At 49.2% G+C, this 22,389-nt stretch overlaps 1 protein-coding gene across 1 annotated transcript; it reads right to left on the reverse strand.

Moving 5' to 3' along the window:
- Positions 1-1,953: 1,953 nt before the first annotated feature.
- Positions 1,954-21,651, reverse strand: pcca (propionyl-CoA carboxylase subunit alpha). Its single transcript, XM_023963147.2, has 23 exons — positions 21,498-21,651; positions 20,991-21,077; positions 20,870-20,917; positions 20,105-20,173; positions 19,363-19,476; positions 19,232-19,285; positions 18,987-19,118; positions 12,396-12,432; positions 10,686-10,764; positions 9,233-9,335; positions 7,729-7,823; positions 6,786-6,936; positions 6,565-6,708; positions 6,177-6,251; positions 6,039-6,107; positions 5,890-5,965; positions 5,609-5,822; positions 4,027-4,129; positions 3,121-3,219; positions 2,999-3,052; positions 2,785-2,925; positions 2,309-2,386; positions 1,954-2,134 (listed from the first exon to the last, which is right to left on the reverse strand). The coding sequence occupies exons 1-23, from the start codon at positions 21,549-21,551 to the stop codon at positions 2,066-2,068; spliced, it is 2,145 nt and encodes a 714-aa protein (XP_023818915.1). The 5' UTR covers positions 21,552-21,651; the 3' UTR covers positions 1,954-2,065.
- Between the last annotated feature and the right edge of the window lie 738 nt (positions 21,652-22,389).

Consider the following 22,389-nt stretch of genomic DNA (forward strand, 5'->3'; position numbering starts at 1 on the left):
CAATCTTTTTGTTCAACCCATGGAATAAAAGCTGAAAGTCTGCACTTCAATGGCATCTGAGTAGTTTTATTTAAAATTCACTGTGGTAATGTACAGAAACTAAATTAGAAAGAATGTGTCTCTGTCCAAAGATTTATGGTCCTGAATGTACACGAGTACACCGTGTCAGAAAACCTTTAATGTCCTTTCAGAATCAAAGTTTTCTGTGAAATATTAAACTACAAAATAAATATATAAATAAAAGCTGGGCCACTGATTGCAAACAAGATTTGTTGATTTGCACACACAAAAAAGTGATTTTCCAAACACATGAATTCAACCTCATGTTGCAAAGATGAGAACACTTCAGTCATGGTCTTAGGAGAAAAGCCAAACTTAAGACTACAAAATTCTAATGAACTGCCGTTAAACCACAGTTGAGTCCATTGATTCTATTCATAGTGTCCAGCACACAGGTGACTAAAAAAGGGTATTTGTTAACAAAGACAAGCCCCTCCCACTTCATGCTGCCAGCAATGGGTCCCCATGGAAGAGAAATGTCACAAAATCTGAGAAAGCAAATCATTTATTTGCACAAAAAAGGTGAGGACTACAAGAAGATCAGCAAAACTTTACATATTAGTCAAAATACTAAAGCAAAAGTGATCCAAAGATTTAAGAAAGACGGAAGTAAAACCATCTAACAGAGATGTCCAGGCCGTCCACGGAAGCTAACATCTGGACAGGAGCGTCTTCTGATGAGAAGGGTTGAAGAAAATGGCCGTGCAGGTTCCCTGCAGTTAGCTAAAGCAGCAGAACACCCAACTGTCTCCCATAACTCAATACAGCGCACACTGCAGAGGAACGACATGTGTGGTTATCGTCCACAAAGGAAGCCTCTCCTGAAGCCCATGCACAAAGAGCACGCCTACAATCTGCTAGGGCCCATGTTGATGAAGATGAAGACTACTGGGACTCAATACTCTGGAGTGATGAGACAAAGATCACCGTTTGTGGACCTAATGGTTCTGAAACTGGATGGTGTTGCAAAGGTGAGGATTTCAAAGAAAAATGGACAGTGCCTACAATGAAACATGGTGGTGGGAGTGTCCTAATGTGGGGCTGCATGAGTGCTGCTGGTGTGGGGGAGCTGTACTTCATTGATGGTAGCATGAACTCAACAATGTGCTGCTCTATACTGAAGCAGAAGATGCTGCCGTCACTTCATTTATCCAAAAGCCACTTCTAAAGCTGCTGCTGCATTTCTGAAGAACAGGGTGAAGGTGACTGAACAGCCAAGCAGGTCTCCTGATCTGAACCCAATCCAACACCTGTGGGGGATTCTGGAGAACAAGTGGACCATCACTCTCTGTCCAGGCTCTCAAAGAGGTTCTTCTTGAAGAATGGACAAAGACAGATGTTGCCACAAGATCAAAACTTGTTCATTCCATGCCTAGAAGACTTGGTGCTGTGCTTAAAGAAATACTAGATGTGGTCGTTTTTGATTTCATTTTTGCTTCAGCCAACTGAAGTAAAACTGGAGATGATGTGATCCAAGTTAGATCATTAACCTTTGTTTCATGTATGGTGCTAAAGTGTTCAATAAACCTCAACTTTGTGGAAAGTTTGGAAATGTTTCTTTTGTTGATTGAGCTTCTGGTTTATTAGTACTTTCTAAAGGGGGTGTACTCATTTATGCTGACAACTGTAGCTTCATACTTCTCAAAGTAAAGCTGTTTTCTGCCACATGTGCACTCTCACATGATGAAGTCTGTCAAAACATATTGAAAATGAGTCTTCAGGAACTCAAAGACTCTGAGCTCTAATCAAAAGGTCAGAAAGGGGGTAAGGTCAGAACATTTTGGGGCTTCTGAGTCCACATGTTTCTGATGGTCCTACACAAGAGTCACGCTTGTGGTGCCTTGTGGCTTCAGAAACCTTCTACCCAACAACTAAATTAACCACCAGAACAACCCAAGACTAGATTATTTAATGGAACTACAAGTAGAACAAAAACAGAATCATGAAGGCCTCTGATGGTGGAAGAGGGTCCAGCGCTGCTGAGTGATCCGTGGTCACAGCAGCTTCATTCAAGCTCCACCAGCAGGTCCCCCTCGCCCACCGTCTCCCCAGGCTTACAGTGGACACTCTTCACCTGCAAGGACGAACAAACCACACAACCGCTTCAGAACAGTGACGTCAGGAAAACCTCCCAGCATCGTCGTGCAGCAGAGGCCGCAGCGCCGACACGGCCTCACGGTGCGAGACGTGAACACGGACCGAACTGAACCCACCAGCTGGATCTCATGGGTCTGCCAAAAACTCTCACCTTTGCTTGTTTGACTGCAGTCAGGCTGTTCTGCATCTTCATGGCCTCAATCACACAAATCTCCTGACCTTCTGCAACCTGCAGCCAACGCAGAGCAGAAGCTTGATGTGAGAATGACAACAGAGTTAGTAACTAAAGAAAAACATCAGTTTATAAACTCAAAGAAAGCAGGAAAACAGAGCAGCCTGGAAATGCACGTCTGTGCATGAGTACATGTGCACACGGACAAAACCCTGTCAGCCTGGAAAGAATCAGCAGTTATGAAAACTAAGACTGGGCTCAGAAGAAAAGTTCTTCAAAGATGTGCATGTTGCCGTGGCTTCTTCTCGTCTCCAGTCTAACCCTTCATTCTGAAACAGAAAGAACTGCAGAATGGATGGTTTGTGACGGATGTCCTTCTAAGACACATGAGCCATATGAAGGATGCAGAGACGGAAACATCTGGAAGAGAAGAGCTGGCTGCTGGGATGCATTACCGTGTCTCCGGGGTGCACAGACACAGCCACCACCGTGCCCGGCATCGGAGAGCGCAGGATGCTGCTGGTGTCTTCTGGGAGCTTCTCTGGCATGTAGGAGTTTAGCTTAGAGGCCAACTTGGACAAAACCCGAACCTTAAACTGGGAGGGCAGAGAGGAATGTTCACCCTGACAACAGAGCCACAGCAGATGCTTCCTGAAGGCGGTTTCTTACCAGGGTTCCCATGAACTGCAGAGCGATCGTTCCTGAAGCCTCTCTGGACAGACACTGGAAGCAGGTAGGACTCTGTGATTGGTCAGTTTGAAGACGCTGGATTCACTTTGACTGGAGCGTACCTGAAGCATCCTCTGTGAACCGTTGATGGTGAGCGGCAGCAGGGGGGAGGCCAAGTTCCACTCTCCAATGACTTCTACTCTTCCTCCGTCCACCTCCACCTGCAGACAAACGGGGCACCGGCGATGACGTTCTCTGCTTCCAAAGCGAGCGCCCACAGATGCTCCTCCTTCCTCTCTGATCGCAGAAGAACCCACTTCACAGTGACGGTAAAGCCAGAAGAGCTGCTCTCTGCTAGGACCTACATGTGGGGCAGCTTCTGCAGCTCAGACGATTGGTGTATGCAGCGCCCCAAGCTTCTCATCAAACAACAAACTCAGTAGCTTAGTTATAAGGACAACAGTAATGGAAATGAACCCCTGATCAGAAGAAAGATGACGTCATGTAAACACGCCGTTCAGAATCCTCTGCCCCCATCAGACTCATTCATATTTCTGTCCGATGGAGATAGGTGGGTTATGCCGATTGTTGATCCGATCATGGTGCATATAAACAGTTTATTCTGGTCACTACTGCTCTGGTTTACGTCATGCGTAGACGGTGTTTCGCTCCAGAAAAGCTTTGGAGCTCAAACAGGACCGACCGGCTGCTCTGTGCAAGTAAACTGTGTCTCTGAGCAGAGCAGCAGTGTGTGTGTTTGTGTGTGTGTGTGTGAGGGGGGGGGGGGGGGGGACCCATGTAAGCACGATCTGCTGGACTCAGGAGAACCGGGTCTCCAAGCAGAGGAGCGGCTCTTGGACGGTGTGTACTGTTTTAAGAGGGTTCTGCTGAGGTTCTGTCAGGTGAAGTGACAGGTAATGTCCCCTCCCTCGTGGAACCCCAAGTCTCATCATTTGTGGATTTGCAGCTGAGATCTGCAGATGTGATGAGACCAGCATGAACCTCCACGTCAAACAAGAAATGCTCACAGTATAGATGCTCCCTGATTTGGTGATGTGGACATCGTAGTGTCTCTCCCCCAGCTCCAAAGACAGGTCCCAGCTGCTGTGTCCCGCCACCGAGGAGGACACCCTGAAAACAGAGTAGAGCCATTTGAAAACGGCAGGGGCGTCCGGTTTCAATGTCAAGTCAACGAACAGACGCAATCTGAGGGCCTGCGCCGTGATTTGAGCGTTGGACGCGGCCCGTTGGTCAGGCAGCAGTGGGATTTGAGCCGTGGTGCTGTCTGGGCATCTAGAGTTTAAAAATCTGAATTTGGGCTCAGATTTGGGCGCATGACGTGTTCAGCGAGTGGAGTCCAAATCCAACATGGGGAGAATCTGATCCTTCACTACCAGAACTTTAGAATATGTTTTTACATTTGCATAGAGACAATAATAAAAACATCATCTAATTTTATTCTTCTTGTTATTTTTTCTTCCCCTTGGACCAATGCGGAGCAGCAAACTGTCAAACTGGGTCCCAGAGAAACAGAAGTAGCACTGAAGTGTCCGTCATTCAGCTGCAGCAGACGGTGAAGCTCATCGTAGCGGAGACTCTCTGATGATGTCATGAACCCAGAGACGGAGACAGGATCTCTGAGGCTTTTGTTCTTTAAAGTAAATAAACCTGATGTTTAAACATCATCCGTGTCTCCCATGCGTTGTACATTAAATAAACACAGACACTGCTCCATATAGCGATCAGGCTAAAATCATGTGGCGGTAGCTCCTCCCACACGCGTCCAGGGGATCAAGTTTAGGAACACATATCAATGATCGATCAACAATCAACATCAATAATTAAATTTGTTCAGTGTGAACTCAGCTTTACAGCTTCCAGGTCGTACTTTTATTTAGGTTTTAAAGACAGACTTCAGTAAAAATGGTGTTTTGGTGTTTTTCATGTTTGTGTGGCATTTTTCTCATTAAAGGTGGGACATTCAGATTAATATTGCATTTCTGAGTATTTCTTTATTCAAAATTGTTGTGAATGAGAAGCAGACGAAAAAAGCCGTTTAAAAACATTTGTAGTTGTTACAGAAAAACCACAATCAGCTACAAGCTCCCTGCTCTGCTCCATTCTGATCATCCTCTGTCAGATCTATGTACGTCTTTGTTTTCCTGGTTTGAGCTGGAATCTGGATCTAAACTGTCCGAATAGATAGATCTGATGTTGATGGACGGGTTGTTGCACCACTAATGTTAGATTGGGGCTGTGAGGGGCTGTAAGCTAGCAGGGGACAGTGTAAACTAAGGGAGGATGGGACTTACTCTGCAAAAATAGCCCCGCCCACAACTCTGAGGTGAATTTTCTAATGAACTCCTGCTGCTCTGCAGAAACTATGTCCTAGAAAATGACATCATTATTTTTGTATTTTGGCTAAAACTAGCATAATCAGAATTAGAAGACCACTAGGAAAGCTTTGAAAATGGATCAGAAGATGATCAGAGTGGGACTCAAATACTGGATTACCTGCAGGAACATCAGAGAGCACAAAGACTTCAGGACTCCCTCATGAACCACGGTACAAGTCCAGAAAGAGTAGGTGCTGCAGACGGAAAGCCTCACCTAAGGTTTCCCAGGATGCTTTGCGAGCGCAGCTGAGCAGCAATGTGGAGTGCTGCAGCTGATGCCAGGAGCTCTCGCCGCTGCTCCGCTTCCAGCTGGTGACCCTTGAAGCCCTCAGGATAAACCTCGGGTAGGAAGTTGGTGCTGATGTCACCGGAGATGAACAAAGGGTGGGTGATGATTTCCCGCAGCAGAGGAATGTTGTGGGTCACTCCTGAAGAAGATCACAGTTCCTCATAGAAGAACAACAGCTCCTGTCTCCATGAAGGTCTGCCGCTCACCCCTGATCACGTATCTGTCCAGGGACTCCTCCATCCGGGCCAGGGCCTCTGCTCGTGTCGCTCCAAAGGTCACCAGCTGTAGACACAGCGGAGGAGTCACTGCTGAAGACGCCTGAGGAGCTCCAACCCTCAACTCAGCCAGCTCTCACCTTTGAAATCATGGGGTCGTAGTAGATGCTGATGTCACTTCCTTCTTCAATGCCGCTGTCCACGCGGACCTGACAGAAAAACCACCTGATCAAGACCACCACACACACACAGTCATGCACGCACACACACACACTCACGTTGCTGAGGTCGAGCGGCTCCTGGTATTGCGACAGGCGTCCGATCGATGGAAGACCAAAGGACTTGAAGGGGTCCTGAAAAGATGTCAAACTCAATCAGAGATGCTCCTACAGCAAAACTCAAGACACCATTAAGGTCCAGACAGGATGAAGAACATGGAGCAGAAACTGAGACAAAGGAAAAAGGAGGAGGAAGACATCAAGCAGGTGATGAAGAAGGACATTCAGAAAAGAACAGAGTGGAGAAATGAAACGTCATCAAAGAGCACACAGATGAAGAATCAGACCGGGCTTAAGAGGCTGAAGGGCTTTGGCGGTCCTCGTCTGCTCGTTCCTGTCAGAACCTAAGAGCTCTGGATTTCCTGGAAGCTTCAGCAGCCTCACTGACCTCTGCATAGACTCTGCTCTCGATGGCCCAGCCGTTTATGGGAATGTCCTCCTGTTTGTGCTGCAGCCGATAACCTTTAGCGACCCGGATCATCTGCTCCACCAGGTCCAGGCCGGTGATGCACTCAGTGATGGGGTGCTCCACCTGGGTCCAAGTGGGATTATACTTTCTAAAAACAAATTGCTCTCAATCGCCTACGAAGCCTCCAAGCAGCTGCAAACCTGCAGTCGCGTGTTCATCTCCAGAAAATAGAAGTTCTTCTGAGCATCCACCAGGAACTCCACAGTTCCAGCAGAGGAGTACTGTACAGCTTTGGCCAGCTGCACGGCCTGCTCGCCCATCGCCCGCCGCGTGGTCGGGTCCAGAAACGTGCTGCAGAGACGAACAGAGCGAGAGCTGCAGCTCGGGGATCCAGATCAAAAACACATCTGGAGAACCATGTGTCCGTGGTAACAGGAGGGAGCAGCATTCTGGGGGGGGGCTCATCTCCAATGTTAGCGGCGTTCTAACAGAGCCATTCTGACCCTGAAAGATTTTTTCAAAGGTTTGCAAGGGTTTCAGAAATCCCAAACCTTAGTCACGGAAACATGGAAGGATTGTTCTTCAGCATCTTTGCAAAAGTTCAGATGTTGTTTGTTTTGGGGGGCGAAATGCAGACGCGCTGCCAAAGCCAGCTCTAGGATGATGTCATGAAATGGGCGGCGCCCGAAAGGAGCGAAAGGTGGAGCCTCAGAGATCGAGTCGACTTACTTCTAGATAGGAAAATTTGCAGTAAAAGAACTCATATTTCATTTAAAATACTAATTCTTTTGTTTGCCAAAGGTACTATATTATCATATCCATGGATATAGTTTACCTTGAAAGGCTTAACATGAACATGATGTAGGTCTTATAATGTGTTTCTGTTGTGCAAGTAGGGGTTTCTCTCTGTCCTGTTTCATGTCTGGTTGGTGACCTGTTGTACTGATTAGCCCCACAATATGATGAGCAGCAGAAGCCGGTTCTGTTTGGTATCAGGATTTTGTTTGCTAGAACCAGTTCTCACTGAACAGCGGGCCTGTCTCCTGTAGCAGTTTTAGCTGCAAGCATGAACCAGGGAAAGGGCTCATGATATCAGAGCAGAGCTGGAACATTCTCCCAACTCGCTGCCGCACAGGAACCAACCTGGGTGCTTCCTCCACCACCTTCTGGTTCCTCCTCTGGATGGAGCACTCCCGCTCATTAAGCCACAGGGCGTTCCCATGTTTGTCAGCCAGAACCTGCAGCAGAGGAGAACCGAGCAGCAGTCAAGGTGAGTGTTCTGACCTTCAGCATGTTCTAATCTATAGGAAACACGTATGTGCTCCACGCTTCTGAGGACAAGGTCTGCTCAAACCAACTGTTGTGTTTTAAAGGAGAGAGGCGGCACTCTTCATGCCTAACATGAGCAGAAACGAAGGGATGGAAGTGTGGACAGTGGAGGCAGACGCCTCCTACAGACGTTTAGGAAGCAAATGGGTTAGAAATCAGTCACACCTCTCAGTATGGCTGCATTGCTGTGATAGCCAGCATCAGAACTCTTCATCGTCTCAGACCAGGGGTCGTCTAAGTGCGGCCCGGGGGGCCTATGGCGGCCCGCGGAAAGATTTTCGGTGGCCCGCAATTAATCCTAATTGATGGTTATTAAACCAGTTGCAGACTGCTAGGAAAAATACTGTTTCGTAGTTTCTGGCAACATCTGCAGGAAAAAAGGTAATTTTATTCTTGGGTGTCAACAGAACAGTGTATTAATTTGACCACAAGAGGGCAACAACATTTTCTACATCATGGCCTCTGCAGAGAAAGGAAGGACCGTGACCACGGCAGTAGAAATGGAATCAGAGAAGGATTCAGAGAGTCAGAGCAGGTTCCTTTGAGGAAAAACGAGAAGAAAAGGCGCTTTCAAGCTAGGTGGACAAATGCTGACTTTGTCGTCCCTCATGGATAAAGTCATGTGTCTGATTTACAAGCAGGTAAATGCAATGCTCAAAGAATTCAATTTAAATCATCACCATGTTACAAATCATAAAAACTATGACAAATTTACCTTCAAAGAGCGCAACAATAAGCTCCAACAACTACAACGAGGCTGTGCTGCACAGCAGATAATGTTTACTAAAATGGCTAAATCCAGTGAAGCTGTGACAGAAGCTAGTAGCTACGTTGTGGCTTTGGAAATGGCCCGGTGTAGTTAGTCCTTCAGTCACAGGGAGTTTGTAAAAAGAATGTATGCTGAAAGTAGCTGACATTGTTTGTCCAGAGCAAAAGAAAGTCTGTCAAATGATACAAATACTAGACGAGTAGAAGATCTGTACAGCAACCTCTGACCACAACTGGGAAAACATCTGTAGGGCCTGGTTAACTGTACAAATGACACTTGGTCATTAAAGTTGTTAAAACGTTTATTGTTTTCACCAAAATTGGCCCCCAGTCTAATGTGGAGTTCCTAATTTGGCCCTCTGCCACAAAAACTTTGAGAACCCCTGATTTAGACCATCAGAAGAAAAAACCTGGAGAAAGTTCCAGTAGCTATGAGCCACATCTGCTGCATTATCTCTAAATCTAGTGAATGGTTAGTCCATAGTCCTGGTTCCTCAGCTCATTCTCAGGTTCTTCAGGCTGGGGAGAACCGGGTGTGAACAGCGTGTACCTGGATCTCGATGTGCCGAGGCCTGTCGATGTACTTCTCAATCAGCAGCCGGTCGTCTCCAAAGCTGGATGCTGCCTCCTGGGACGAGAAGCGGAAACCTTCCCTGAGAAGAACAGAAGCACCATCACTGCTCCAGTTTCCACCCGGGTTACATTTATGACCCATCGCGGTGTGCACACGGTCACCCACACGGTCACCCACACTGTCACCCACACGGTCACCCACACGGTCACCCACACTGTCACCCACACGGTCATCCACACGCCTACCCACACGGTTACACACCGTGGGTGACCGGTTACCCACACGGTCACCCACACAGTCACCCACACGGTCACCCACACGGTCACCCACACGGTCACCCACACGGTCACCCACACGGTCATCCGCACGCCTACCCACACGGTTACACACCGTGGGTGACCGGTTACCCACACGGTCACCCACACGGTCACCCACACGGTCACCCACACGGTCATCCACACGCCTACCCACACGGTTACACACCGTGGGTGACCGGTTACCCACACGGTCACCCACACGGTCACCCACACGGTCACCCACACGGTCACCCACACGGTCATCCACACGCCTACCCACACGGTTACACACCGTGGGTGACCGGTTACCCACACGGTCACCCACCTTAGAAAAGTGCTCCTGGCACTTCAGTAAGTTTTGGATCAGACCTTTTCATGTCAGACAGTCATGATGCCAAATGAACGTTGATGCAAAGTTGTTGTTGTAGTAGAGCCTGTATTTGACTCAGGTAGCCATTTTCCTCTGGTGTCATGTAACTTCTTAGGTAAATGGAATTACTTAAGTGACGCTTCACTACCTTCTTCAAAGGCCCAAAGTGCTTTCCAGTTAGCACCATTCACACACACATTCACACACTGATGGCGCCTCAGCTGTTGAACACTGGCACCAACCTAAAACCACCAGGAGCAATGTTTAACACATGGGTGGGCAAGGCGGGAACCAAACCTGCAAACCTCCAATCGAGGGTTGACCGCTCTAGCTCTGAGATCTCAAGTGTGAGCAGCTGTTAAACTTGCTGTGTCTCACATTGTTGGGGGTGTTTGAGCTTTTTGTGCTCAAACTAAAAGCCTCTCACTGCACCAATCTGGTCCACATGGAACAACGATGCAAAAGAGCCATCTTACCCCCAAGACGAGTAGACTGGGGACACGGGTCCCTGGAACCAGGTTCTGTGGTCAAGACCCAGATAAGCTGATCTGGTTCTGATGGTGTCAGGTATTTTTGGAACCAGAGGAGGAGAGGCTGCACAAGTACGGAGAAAGCCAATCCCTCCTGTGGTGAACTTGGCCGGTATTCAGCCTAATAAGGACCCAAGCGGACCTCCAAGACCTCCTCTGGCTTGCTGAGGAAACCCGGGGTAAAGCCTTTGCTAGAGGGAAGAGCGAGTGGACCTTCCTCTAGACTCACATACCTGGTCTCCTCGTCATTCCAGGCTATCCTCATGCCTTTACCCCCTCCCCCCGCAGAGGCTTTGATCATCACCGGGTAACCTGGAACAGATAGGACCAGGTTAAGCTGCTGTGGAACGGTAAAGATTAGGAATCTGACTAACTTTGCAGTTTCTCTGGAACAGCACTGTTCTCTCTAAACATCTTTGCTTTTCCCTCTTGATGTTTCTCCATCATCTGCCGCCTCCAGGTCAATTATTCTGATCCCGAGGTCCCTTCTGCGGTCAGGTCCGTCCCCTGAAGAGCTTACTCTCAAGGAGGGCTGACTCTGGACCTCAGAACTCATCCAGTTCTACAAAAGACTAAAACCGGGAGCACTAACCCCTTTGATTCATGAGGATCACAAAATGATCAGAAAGCTGGACACTGTTCTCTCTGCTCTGCAGGTCCTGAAAGAGGCTGAAGTGACAAGCTTCCTGGCAGACACATCAGGTTCCGGTCTTTCTGTCCAGGACCTGATGACTGAAATTTGTCTTAAAACAGAGTAGAAGAAGACTTTAAAGCAGAGGAAGAGTAAACACGAGGCTCCGCCCCATCTGCTGCTGCTGAAAATCCTCAGATCCATGTTTTGACAGCAGCGGCGTGCACGATTGTTACGGCTGTGGCTGTATCTGATTTTGTTTGTACTGTGTTTTGTGTATTTTATTCTATTTGTCTCGAGGGGCGCGCGTCCTAAGTGGACGGGCACGTGTCTTGCGGGCGCCCGTCCTGAATAAAAGGGGGCGCGTCTTGAGCATCACACATCCTGAGTTTGTGTGGCGTGTCTTGAGGGGCGTGGGTCTAGAGTTTGTGTGTTGCGTCTTGTTTGGCGCGTCTAGAGTTTGTGTGGTGCATCATAAGTTTGTGGGGTCTTGAATTTGTGTGGTGCGCTCTGTGAAAGCTATTACGTTGTGTATGTGCTCCACCTGGGATGAATGCTTCTTTAGGAAAGTAGTTTTATCTTGGCCGTATTTAGTTTTGTTTGTTCTGTGTATTTTTTTTTTTTCTATCAGAGTGGGACTTTGTTGTTTTTGTGGATCTTTGTGTGTCTGATTGTCTCAGGTGGTGCGCTGGAAAGGGTGTGGCCTCCATTTGGACCCAAGCTGATGGAGGCCGCCTAAAAGCACCGTTTGGACCTCCAGTATGTGAGAAGGGAGCTTGACTGCAGCCGGTCTCCACTGCAGCTTGGTGCTCTTCTCCATTTTTGTTTTGTAGTTCTCCACCTGTTTAGTTGTGGTGTAGGTTCTGTGGTACTTTATAGTTTGTTTTGTACTTTGTGGTTTTGTGTCCACTCTGTTTATTTTTCTGGTTTATAGTTATGTTAAGTGAAGCTGTAGGGGTGAACTGCCATTTTCTTCAGTACTTGTTTTCTCCTGTTTTTGTTACTCCAGGGAGGTTAGAGTTTGTCTTTGTTTTCTCTTTTCTTTCATTTACAGGTAAGATTCCATATTTCAGGTAGGGGAGGGGGGGTTGTTTGTTGTTTTGGCCTGGGTTCACCCTGAAGCCTTTTTGCTTCACTTTTAGTTAATGTTGGTTGTTGTTTATTTATTTTTAAATAAATATTTGTATGGAGATATTCTTTTTGGTGTTTTTGTTAGTCAATTTGGTGGCCAAGACATTACTTTCATGTTCTGCCCCCCTAGATACCCCTAGACACCAAAAAAAGGGGGGGGGGGTAACAACAATGAACTCACCGATCTGCTGGGCGATCTTCACAGCATCTTCTGCAGACTGACACAGATGCACATCATGGTTAGGCAGTAAATCACACCAGTATAACTGCCCCATCTACCCCCTCACTAGTATAAATGCCCCATCTACCCCCTCACTAGTATAAATGCCCCATCTACCCCCTCACCAGTATAACTGCCCCATCTACCCCCTCACTAGTATAAATGCCCCATCTACCCCCTCACTAGTATAAATGCCCCATCTACCCCCTCACCAGTATAACTGCCCCATCTACCCCCTCACTAGTATAACTGCCCCATCTACCCCCTCACTAGTATAAATGCCCCATCTACCCCCTCACTAGTATAAATGCCCCATCTACCCCCTCACCAGTATAAATGCCCCATCTACCCCCTCACCAGTATAAATGCCCCATCTACCCCTCACCATTATAACTGCCCCATCTACCCCCTCACCAGTATAAATGCCCCATCTACCCCCTCACCAGTATAAATGCCCCATCTACCCCCTCACCAGTATAACTGCCCCATCTACCCCCTCACCAGTATAACTGCCCCATCTACCCCCTCACCAGTATAAATACCCCATCTACCCCCTCACTAGTATAAATGCCCCATCTACCCCCTCACCAGTATAACTGCCCCATCTACCCCCTCACCAGTATAACTGCCCCATCTACCCCCTCACTAGTATAAATGCCCCATCTACCCCCTCACTAGTATAAATGCCCCATCTACCCCCTCACCAGTATAACTGCCCCATCTACCCCCTCACTAGTATAAATGCCCCATCTACCCCCTCACTAGTATAAATGCCCCATCTACCCCCTCACCAGTATAACTGCCCCATCTACCCCCTCACTAGTATAACTGCCCCATCTACCCCCTCACTAGTATAAATGCCCCATCTACCCCCTCACCAGTATAACTGCCCCATCTACCCCCTCACCAGTATAAATGCCCCATCTACCCCCTCACCAGTATAACTGCCCCATCTACCCCCTCACCAGTATAAATGCCCCATCTACCCCCTCACCAGTATAACTGCCCCATCTACCCCCTCACCAGTATAAATGCCCCATCTACCCCCTCACCAGTATAAATGCCCCATCTACCCCCTCACTAGTATAAATGCCCCATCTACCCCCTCACTAGTATAAATGCCCCATCTACCCCCTCACCAGTATAAATGCCCCATCTACCCCCTCACCAGTATAACTGCCCCATCTACCCCCTCACCAGTATAACTGCCCCATCTACCCCCTCACTAGTATAAATGCCCCATCTACCCCCTCACCAGTATAACTGCCCCATCTACCCCCTCACCAGTATAACTGCCCCATCTACCCCCTCACCAGTATAAATGCCCCATCTACCCCCTCACCAGTATAACTGCCCCATCTACCCCCTCACCAGTATAACTGCCCCATCTACCCCCTCACCAGTATAAATACCCCATCTACCCCCTCACTAGTATAAATGCCCCATCTACCCCCTCACCAGTATAAATGCCCCATCTACCCCCTCACCAGTATAACTGCCCCATCTACCCCCTCACCAGTATAAATGCCCCATCTACCCCCTCACCAGTATAACTGCCCCATCTACCCCCTCACCAGTATAAATGCCCCATCTACCCCCTCACCAGTATAACTGCCCCATCTACCCCCTCACCAGTATAAATGCCCCATCTACCCCCTCACTAGTATAAATGCCCCATCTACCCCCTCACCAGTATAACTGCCCCATCTACCCCCTCACCAGTATAAATGCCCCATCTACCCCCTCACCAGTATAACTGCCCCATCTACCCCCTCACTAGTATAAATGCCCCATCTACCCCCTCACTAGTATAAATGCCCCATCTACCCCCTCACTAGTATAAATGCCCCATCTACCCCCTCACTAGTATAAATGCCCCATCTACCCCCTCACCAGTATAAATGCCCCATCTACCCTCTCACCAGTATAACTGCCCCATCTACCCCCTCACCAGTATAAATGCCCCATCTACCCCCTCACCAGTATAAATGCCCCATCTACCCCCTCACCAGTATAACTGCCCCATCTACCCCCTCACCAGTATAAATGCCCCATCTACCCCCTCACCAGTATAACTGCCCCATCTACCCCCTCACCAGTATAAATGCCCCATCTACCCCCTCACTAGTATAAATGCCCCATCTACCCCCTCACCAGTATAACTGCCCCATCTACCCCCTCACCAGTATAAATGCCCCATCTACCCCCTCACCAGTATAACTGCCCCATCTACCCCCTCACCAGTATAAATGCCCCATCTACCCCCTCACCAGTATAACTGCCCCATCTACCCCCTCACCAGTATAAATGCCCCATCTACCCCCTCACCAGTATAAATGCCCCATCTACCCCCTCACCAGTATAACTGCCCCATCTACCCCCTCACCAGTATAACTGCCCCATCTACCCCCTCACCAGTATAAATGCCCCATCTACCCCCTCACTAGTATAAATGCCCCATCTACCCCCTCACCAGTATAAATGCCCCATCTACCCCCTCACCAGTATAACTGCCCCATCTACCCCCTCACTAGTAAAAAATGCCCCATCTACCCCCTCACCAGTATAAATGCCCCATCTACCCCCTCACCAGTATAAATGCCCCATCTACCCCCTCACCAGTATAACTGCCCCATCTACCCCCTCACTAGTATAAATGCCCCATCTACCCCCTCACCAGTATAAATGCCCCATCTACCCCCTCACCAGTATAAATGCCCCATCTACCCCCTCACTAGTATAAATGCCCCATCTACCCCCTCACCAGTATAACTGCCCCATCTACCCCCTCACCAGTATAAATGCCCCATCTACCCCCTCACCAGTATAACTGCCCCATCTACCCCCTCACCAGTATAAATGCCCCATCTACCCCCTCACCAGTATAACTGCCCCATCTACCCCCTCACCAGTATAAATGCCCCATCTACCCCCTCACCAGTATAACTGCCCCATCTACCCCCTCACCAGTATAAATGCCCCATCTACCCCCTCACCAGTATAAATGCCCCATCTACCCCCTCACTAGTATAAATGCCCCATCTACCCCCTCACTAGTATAAATGCCCCATCTACCCCCTCACCAGTATAAATGCCCCATCTACCCCCTCACCAGTATAACTGCCCCATCTACCCCCTCACCAGTATAACTGCCCCATCTACCCCCTCACTAGTATAAATGCCCCATCTACCCCCTCACCAGTATAAATGCCCCATCTACCCCCTCACCAGTATAAATGCCCCATCTACCCCCTCACCAGTATAACTGCCCCATCTACCCCCTCACCAGTATAAATGCCCCATCTACCCCCTCACCAGTATAACTGCCCCATCTACCCCCTCACCAGTATAAATGCCCCATCTACCCCCTCACCAGTATAACTGCCCCATCTACCCCCTCACCAGTATAAATGCCCCATCTACCCCCTCACCAGTATATCTGCCCCATCTACCCCCTCACCAGTATAAATGCCCCATCTACCCCCTCACTAGTATAAATGCCCCATCTACCCCCTCACCAGTATAAATGCCCCATCTACCCCCTCACCAGTATAACTGCCCCATCTACCCCCTCACTAGTATAACTGCCCCATCTACCCCCTCACCAGTATAAATGCCCCATCTACCCCCTCACCAGTATAAATGCCCCATCTACCCCCTCACTAGTATAAATGCCCCATCTACCCCCTCACCAGTATAACTGCCCCATCTACCCCCTCACCAGTATAAATGCCCCATCTACCCCCTCACCAGTATAAATGCCCCATCTACCCCCTCACCAGTATAAATGCCCCATCTACCCCCTCACCAGTATAACTGCCCCATCTACCCCCTCACCAGTATAAATGCCCCATCTACCCCCTCACCAGTATAACTGCCCCATCTACCCCCTCACCAGTATAAATGCCCCATCTACCCCCTCACCAGTATAACTGCCCCATCTACCCCCTCACTAGTATAAATGCCCCATCTACCCCCTCACCAGTATAACTGCCCCATCTACCCCCTCACCAGTATAAATGCCCCATCTACACCCTCACCAGTATAACTGCCCCATCTACCCCCTCACCAGTATAAATGCCCCATCTACCCCCTCACTAGTATAAATGCCCCATCTACCCCCTCACCAGTATAAATGCCCCATCTACCCCCTCACCAGTATAACTGCCCCATCTACCCCCTCACTAGTATAACTGCCCCATCTACCCCCTCACCAGTATAAATGCCCCATCTACCCCCTCACCAGTATAAATGCCCCATCTACCCCCTCACTAGTATAAATGCCCCATCTACCCCCTCACCAGTATAACTGCCCCATCTACCCCCTCACCAGTATAACTGCCCCATCTACCCCCTCACCAGTATAAATGCCCCATCTACCCCCTCACTAGTATAAATGCCCCATCTACCCCCTCACCAGTATAAATGCCCCATCTACCCCCTCACCAGTATAACTGCCCCATCTACCCCCTCACTAGTATAAATGCCCCATCTACCCCCTCACCAGTATAAATGCCCCATCTACCCCCTCACCAGTATAAATGCCCCATCTACCCCCTCACCAGTATAACTGCCCCATCTACCCCCTCACTAGTATAAATGCCCCATCTACCCCCTCACCAGTATAAATGCCCCATCTACCCCCTCACCAGTATAAATGCCCCATCTACCCCCTCACTAGTATAAATGCCCCATCTACCCCCTCACCAGTATAACTGCCCCATCTACCCCCTCACCAGTATAAATGCCCCATCTACCCCCTCACCAGTATAACTGCCCCATCTACCCCCTCACCAGTATAAATGCCCCATCTACCCCCTCACCAGTATAACTGCCCCATCTACCCCCTCACCAGTATAAATGCCCCATCTACCCCCTCACCAGTATAACTGCCCCATCTACCCCCTCACCAGTATAAATGCCCCATCTACCCCCTCACAAGTATAACTGCCCCATCTACCCCCTCACCAGTATAAATGCCCCATCTACCCCCTCACTAGTATAAATGCCCCATCTACCCCCTCACTAGTATAAATGCCCCATCTACCCCCTCACCAGTATAACTGCCCCATCTACCCCCTCACTAGTATAAATGCCCCATCTACCCCCTCACCAGTATAAATGCCCCATCTACCCCCTCACCAGTATAACTGCCCCATCTACCCCCTCACCAGTATAACTGCCCCATCTACCCCCTCACTAGTATAAATGCCCCATCTACCCCCTCACCAGTATAAATGCCCCATCTACCCCCTCACCAGTATAACTGCCCCATCTACCCCCTCACTAGTATAAATGCCCCATCTACCCCCTCACTAGTATAAATGCCCCATCTACCCCCTCACCAGTATAAATGCCCCATCTACCCCCTCACCAGTATAACTGCCCCATCTACCCCCTCACTAGTATAAATGCCCCATCTACCCCCTCACCAGTATAAATGCCCCATCTACCCCCTCACCAGTATAAATGCCCCATCTACCCCCTCACTAGTATAAATGCCCCATCTACCCCCTCACCAGTATAACTGCCCCATCTACCCCCTCGCCCGTATAAATGCCCCATCTACCCCCTCACCAGTATAACTGCCCCATCTACCCCCTCACCAGTATAAATGCCCCATCTACCCCCTCACCAGTATAACTGCCCCATCTACCCCCTCACCAGTATAAATGCCCCATCTACCCCCTCACCAGTATAACTGCCCCATCTACCCCCTCACCAGTATAAATGCCCCATCTACCCCCTCACCAGTATAACTGCCCCATCTACCCCCTCACCAGTATAAATGCCCCATCTACCCCCTCACTAGTATAAATGCCCCATCTACCCCCTCACCAGTATAAATGCCCCATCTACCCCCTCACCAGTATAACTGCCCCATCTACCCCCTCACCAGTATAACTGCCCCATCTACCCCCTCACCAGTATAAATGCCCCATCTACCCCCTCACTAGTATAAATGCCCCATCTACCCCCTCACCAGTATAACTGCCCCATCTACCCCCTCACCAGTATAAATGCCCCATCTACCCCCTCACCAGTATAACTGCCCCATCTACCCCCTCACCAGTATAAATGCCCCATCTACCCCCTCACCAGTATAACTGCCCCATCTACCCCCTCACTAGTATAAATGCCCCATCTACCCCCTCACCAGTATAACTGCCCCATCTACCCCCTCACCAGTATAAATGCCCCATCTACCCCCTCACCAGTATAACTGCCCCATCTACCCCCTCACCAGTATAACTGCCCCATCTACCCCCTCACTAGTATAAATGCCCCATCTACCCCCTCACCAGTATAAATGCCCCATCTACCCCCTCACCAGTATAAATGCCCCATCTACACCCTCACCAGTATAACTGCCCCATCTACCCCCTCACTGACTGAGTGAACCTTAACCCACATGTGGAAGATGCTAAACACAACATCAGTCAGAATAATGTGCCAGGAAATGTTAACCTTTTGAGTCACCGGATGCCTGACGTCAACAGGCTTATTTTGCCGTTTGTGGAGATTGGCCTTCTCATTGGCTGAGAACAATACCTTGACAACTCCATCAAATCCTGGGATGGTGTTGACCTTAGCGGCCTTAGCGATCAGTTTGCTCTGGATTTTATCCCCCATGGCCTGGATTGCATGGGTGTCTGGGCCAATGAAGGTCACGTCCTCCGCGGCCTGAAGACAGACGGATAAAACGACAAAACGTCAGATTCAAGATGAAGAAGAAGAGTAGCCTCACCTCAGCTCAGACCTGTGGTTCTGAATAAGGGTGTCAGTTTCTGACTCACCAACCGCTTTGCAAACTCTTTGTTTTCAGACAGGAAGCCGTAACCTGGATGAACCTTGGGGGAGGAGCAGAAACGTCTTCAGCTGCAGGGCTGCCACAGGACGTTTACCTCAGTCAGCATGAAGCACCTACAGCCTGAGCTCCAGTCCTCCTGACGGCATTCAGGATGGCATCCATGTTCAGGTAGCTCAGACTGGTGGGGGCGGGGCCAACGCAGACTGCTTCATCCGCCATCTTTACATGCACCTACATGAGAGTGCAGAACGAGTCAGGGTGGACATGAGGGAAATCCACTGAAGGGGAAATTCAACATCACATCTGCAAGAGGAGGAACTACTGGTTAAGCTCCGCCCACACCCAACGTCAAATGTCACTTGCTGGTTCCTGAATTCAGACCCAGTAATCACAGGAGCCACAGTGGTCAGACTGTGGTACAGACCATGACATGAGAACTGGACTGAGTGACCCCTCCCCCTTGGCGTTCCAAACAGGAAGTACCTGCTGGTCTCAACAAGCCAAAATAGACTTAAGAGAAATAAACAGCAATTTGTCATTCTATTGTCAGAAGAACCACTCCTGATACCTTTAAAGATGTTCTTGATAATCCTCATTCTTTTAGGATATTTCTTCAAGTTATAAACTGACCAATCAGAAGTCTCAATAGTAGGTGGAACCTGCCAGGGCCCAGGTCCAGTGTTGGAAATGTTTGGTTGACAGATTTGGTTGGGGGCAGAAGAAAGTCACTTCCATGGGTGACGTCACACTCAGTCCAGTTCTCGTAAACAGTCAATGCTGGACCCACACGGGCCTCCACCCAGAACCGAGTGAGTCTACGCTGTCCGGAAACGCTGCACACCAAGCAAAGGAGACTCACGGCGTTGGAGTCCACGTCGCTGTGAACCGCTATGGTCTGGATGCCCATCCTCTTACAGGTCTTGATCACCTGCAGAGGAGCACAGAGGAGGTCCTAAGAACAGAGACCGTTTGGGAACCGAACCTCACACAAGATTCATCTGCAAACCAGAGTCCTAAAGATGAGCATCTGTGAGAAGAAACCTCCTGTGAAGCTCCAGAAGGTTCTCCTGCTTCCTCCAAGCCGTAGGTTTCTGCACGCAGGCCGTGCAATGGGGGGAGGTCTTATCCCCAACTTTCCTTCACCTCTGTGTTAGGTGAGGGGCTTGTGGCCCCCTTCATGGGTTCCCCTCTATATGCTTAGCGCCCACCCACCCCCCTCTTTATTGACGGGGGGCTGTTTTGCCTCCATTTCATCCAGCTTTCTTTCCATCCCAGTTCTCACATGTAAATTAAGAAATCCACCCTGTGGAATCTAGAGACGCTGGATCAAGACGTTTACTGTAAAGACGTCAGGCTCCTCCTACTGTCCTGGGGAGGAGCTAAACGGCCAGCTTACGCCGCCACTTCCTGTTTTTGTCATGAAACGCTCTGCAGAGGATGGACATGGCCGGGTTCATCTGAGAAAAGCTTTTTTTCTGCAGTCAGGGTCACTTAAAAGTAATCAGAGTACTGTAACTGAGACAGTTTTGTTGAATGCTACTGAACTGTCAGACAGGAAGCCCCACCCCTCTCAGCTCTCATGAGTGGGGGGTCTTCTTCAGGAAGAGTGAGTGACAGGTCTCACCCTGCAGGCGATCTCTCCTCTGTTGGCGATGAGGAGCTTCTGGAAGGTCTGTGGAGGACAGGACACATCAGCAGACACCGACCCCCCCTGCAGGCAACCGTCAGCTGAGGAGGACCCCTACCTCCTCCTGCTCCTCCTCGGGTCTGCAGCTGGAGGAGTACTGAGCCCGACTCCTCAGCGTGCAGCATCTGGACCGGCATGTGGGGTTCTGCAGACAGATGAGGACATGAGTCTCCTCTGACAGCTTCAGGTGACGCCGGGCTTCATGGAGGATTCACATCATCGTTCAGTTTGGTTCTAATCCAGATCGGAGAAAACTTTTCCAACACCAGCCAGGAGCAGCTGAAGAACCAGCAGAACCGTCCGGGTCTGCACTGTAGAACCTCTCTGCAGACCTTCATCTCTTCTGAGGAGCTCCTCCCCTCAGAACCGGTGACAGCTCAGGCCCCGCCCCCGCTGGACGTCATTATTGGTCCTCGGACCAGAACCGAACCTGAACCGTTCTTCATAAAGTCGAAATGCTGCCAGTTTAGTGCTTTTCGTGACGCCCGGAATGCGCGCTCTCGCGCTCCGGATTGGCGGAGCAGGTTCGGGTCGTGTACTTTACCTGTGCACGCGCCCGACTCACCTTGACTGTAAACAGGAGTCTGTCCAGCAGCCGTGGGGACCCGCGTGACGCCATAACCTCCAACTGCTGCTTCTTCGGTGCTTTTTCAGACCGCACGATGCAGCACCGCCCTCTGTCGGAGGCCGCCGTACCTGCAGTCTGCCACTCCCAGAGGGCTGTGCGTGTTGAGGAGTGACGGAGAGGCTAAAACAGGGGTGTCAGACTCATTTTGGTTCGGGGGCCACATTCAACCCGTCTGATCTCAACTGGGCCGGACCAGTAGCGTAAAGGCAAAATAAAGCTTTATTCTTGTTTTTTTACCCAACTGGAAAACATGCCTCAACCAACATGGTAGCCTAATCATTTCTTATTACACATTCATTCACAGAGGCCAATGAATCTTAAATAAAATTAATTTCACTTTAAAACATATTGGTTTGTTCAATTTTATACAGACTGAATATTTTAAATCTGAAACTGAAGAGGGGCTACAGGAAAAAATGAAACATCTTCCTAAAATGTAAACGTCCAAACGATGACAAAATTACACTAAATTAAACTTGCAAACATTTGTGAATATAAGAGTTTGGAGTTAACCTCCTTTTTCTCCTAAAACGTCACCAGACCGTCAATATCAGGATTCAAATCCTGTGCAGAAACACATTTACTGTCATTCAAGTGTGCAAAACACAATGAAATGTCCATTATTATTATTATTCATTATTATAAGAATCTTTTCCTGGTTTCTGCCTGAATTTTGTGGCAACACCTGCCTTCTTCCTGACCTTTGATGGAGCGCCATCAGTGACCAAAACTACTTCATGTGACCACTTCACTGCAACATCGTCCAGCACAGTAACTAGAGAGCTGACTATGTCATCAGTTGTTGTTGTGTCCATCAACTCCAGAAACT

This window comes from Oryzias latipes, chromosome 15, assembly GCF_053564925.1.
Source record: "Oryzias latipes strain Hd-rR chromosome 15, Olatipes_Hd-rR_3.1".
Classification (NCBI taxonomy): Eukaryota; Metazoa; Chordata; class Actinopteri; order Beloniformes; family Adrianichthyidae; genus Oryzias; species Oryzias latipes.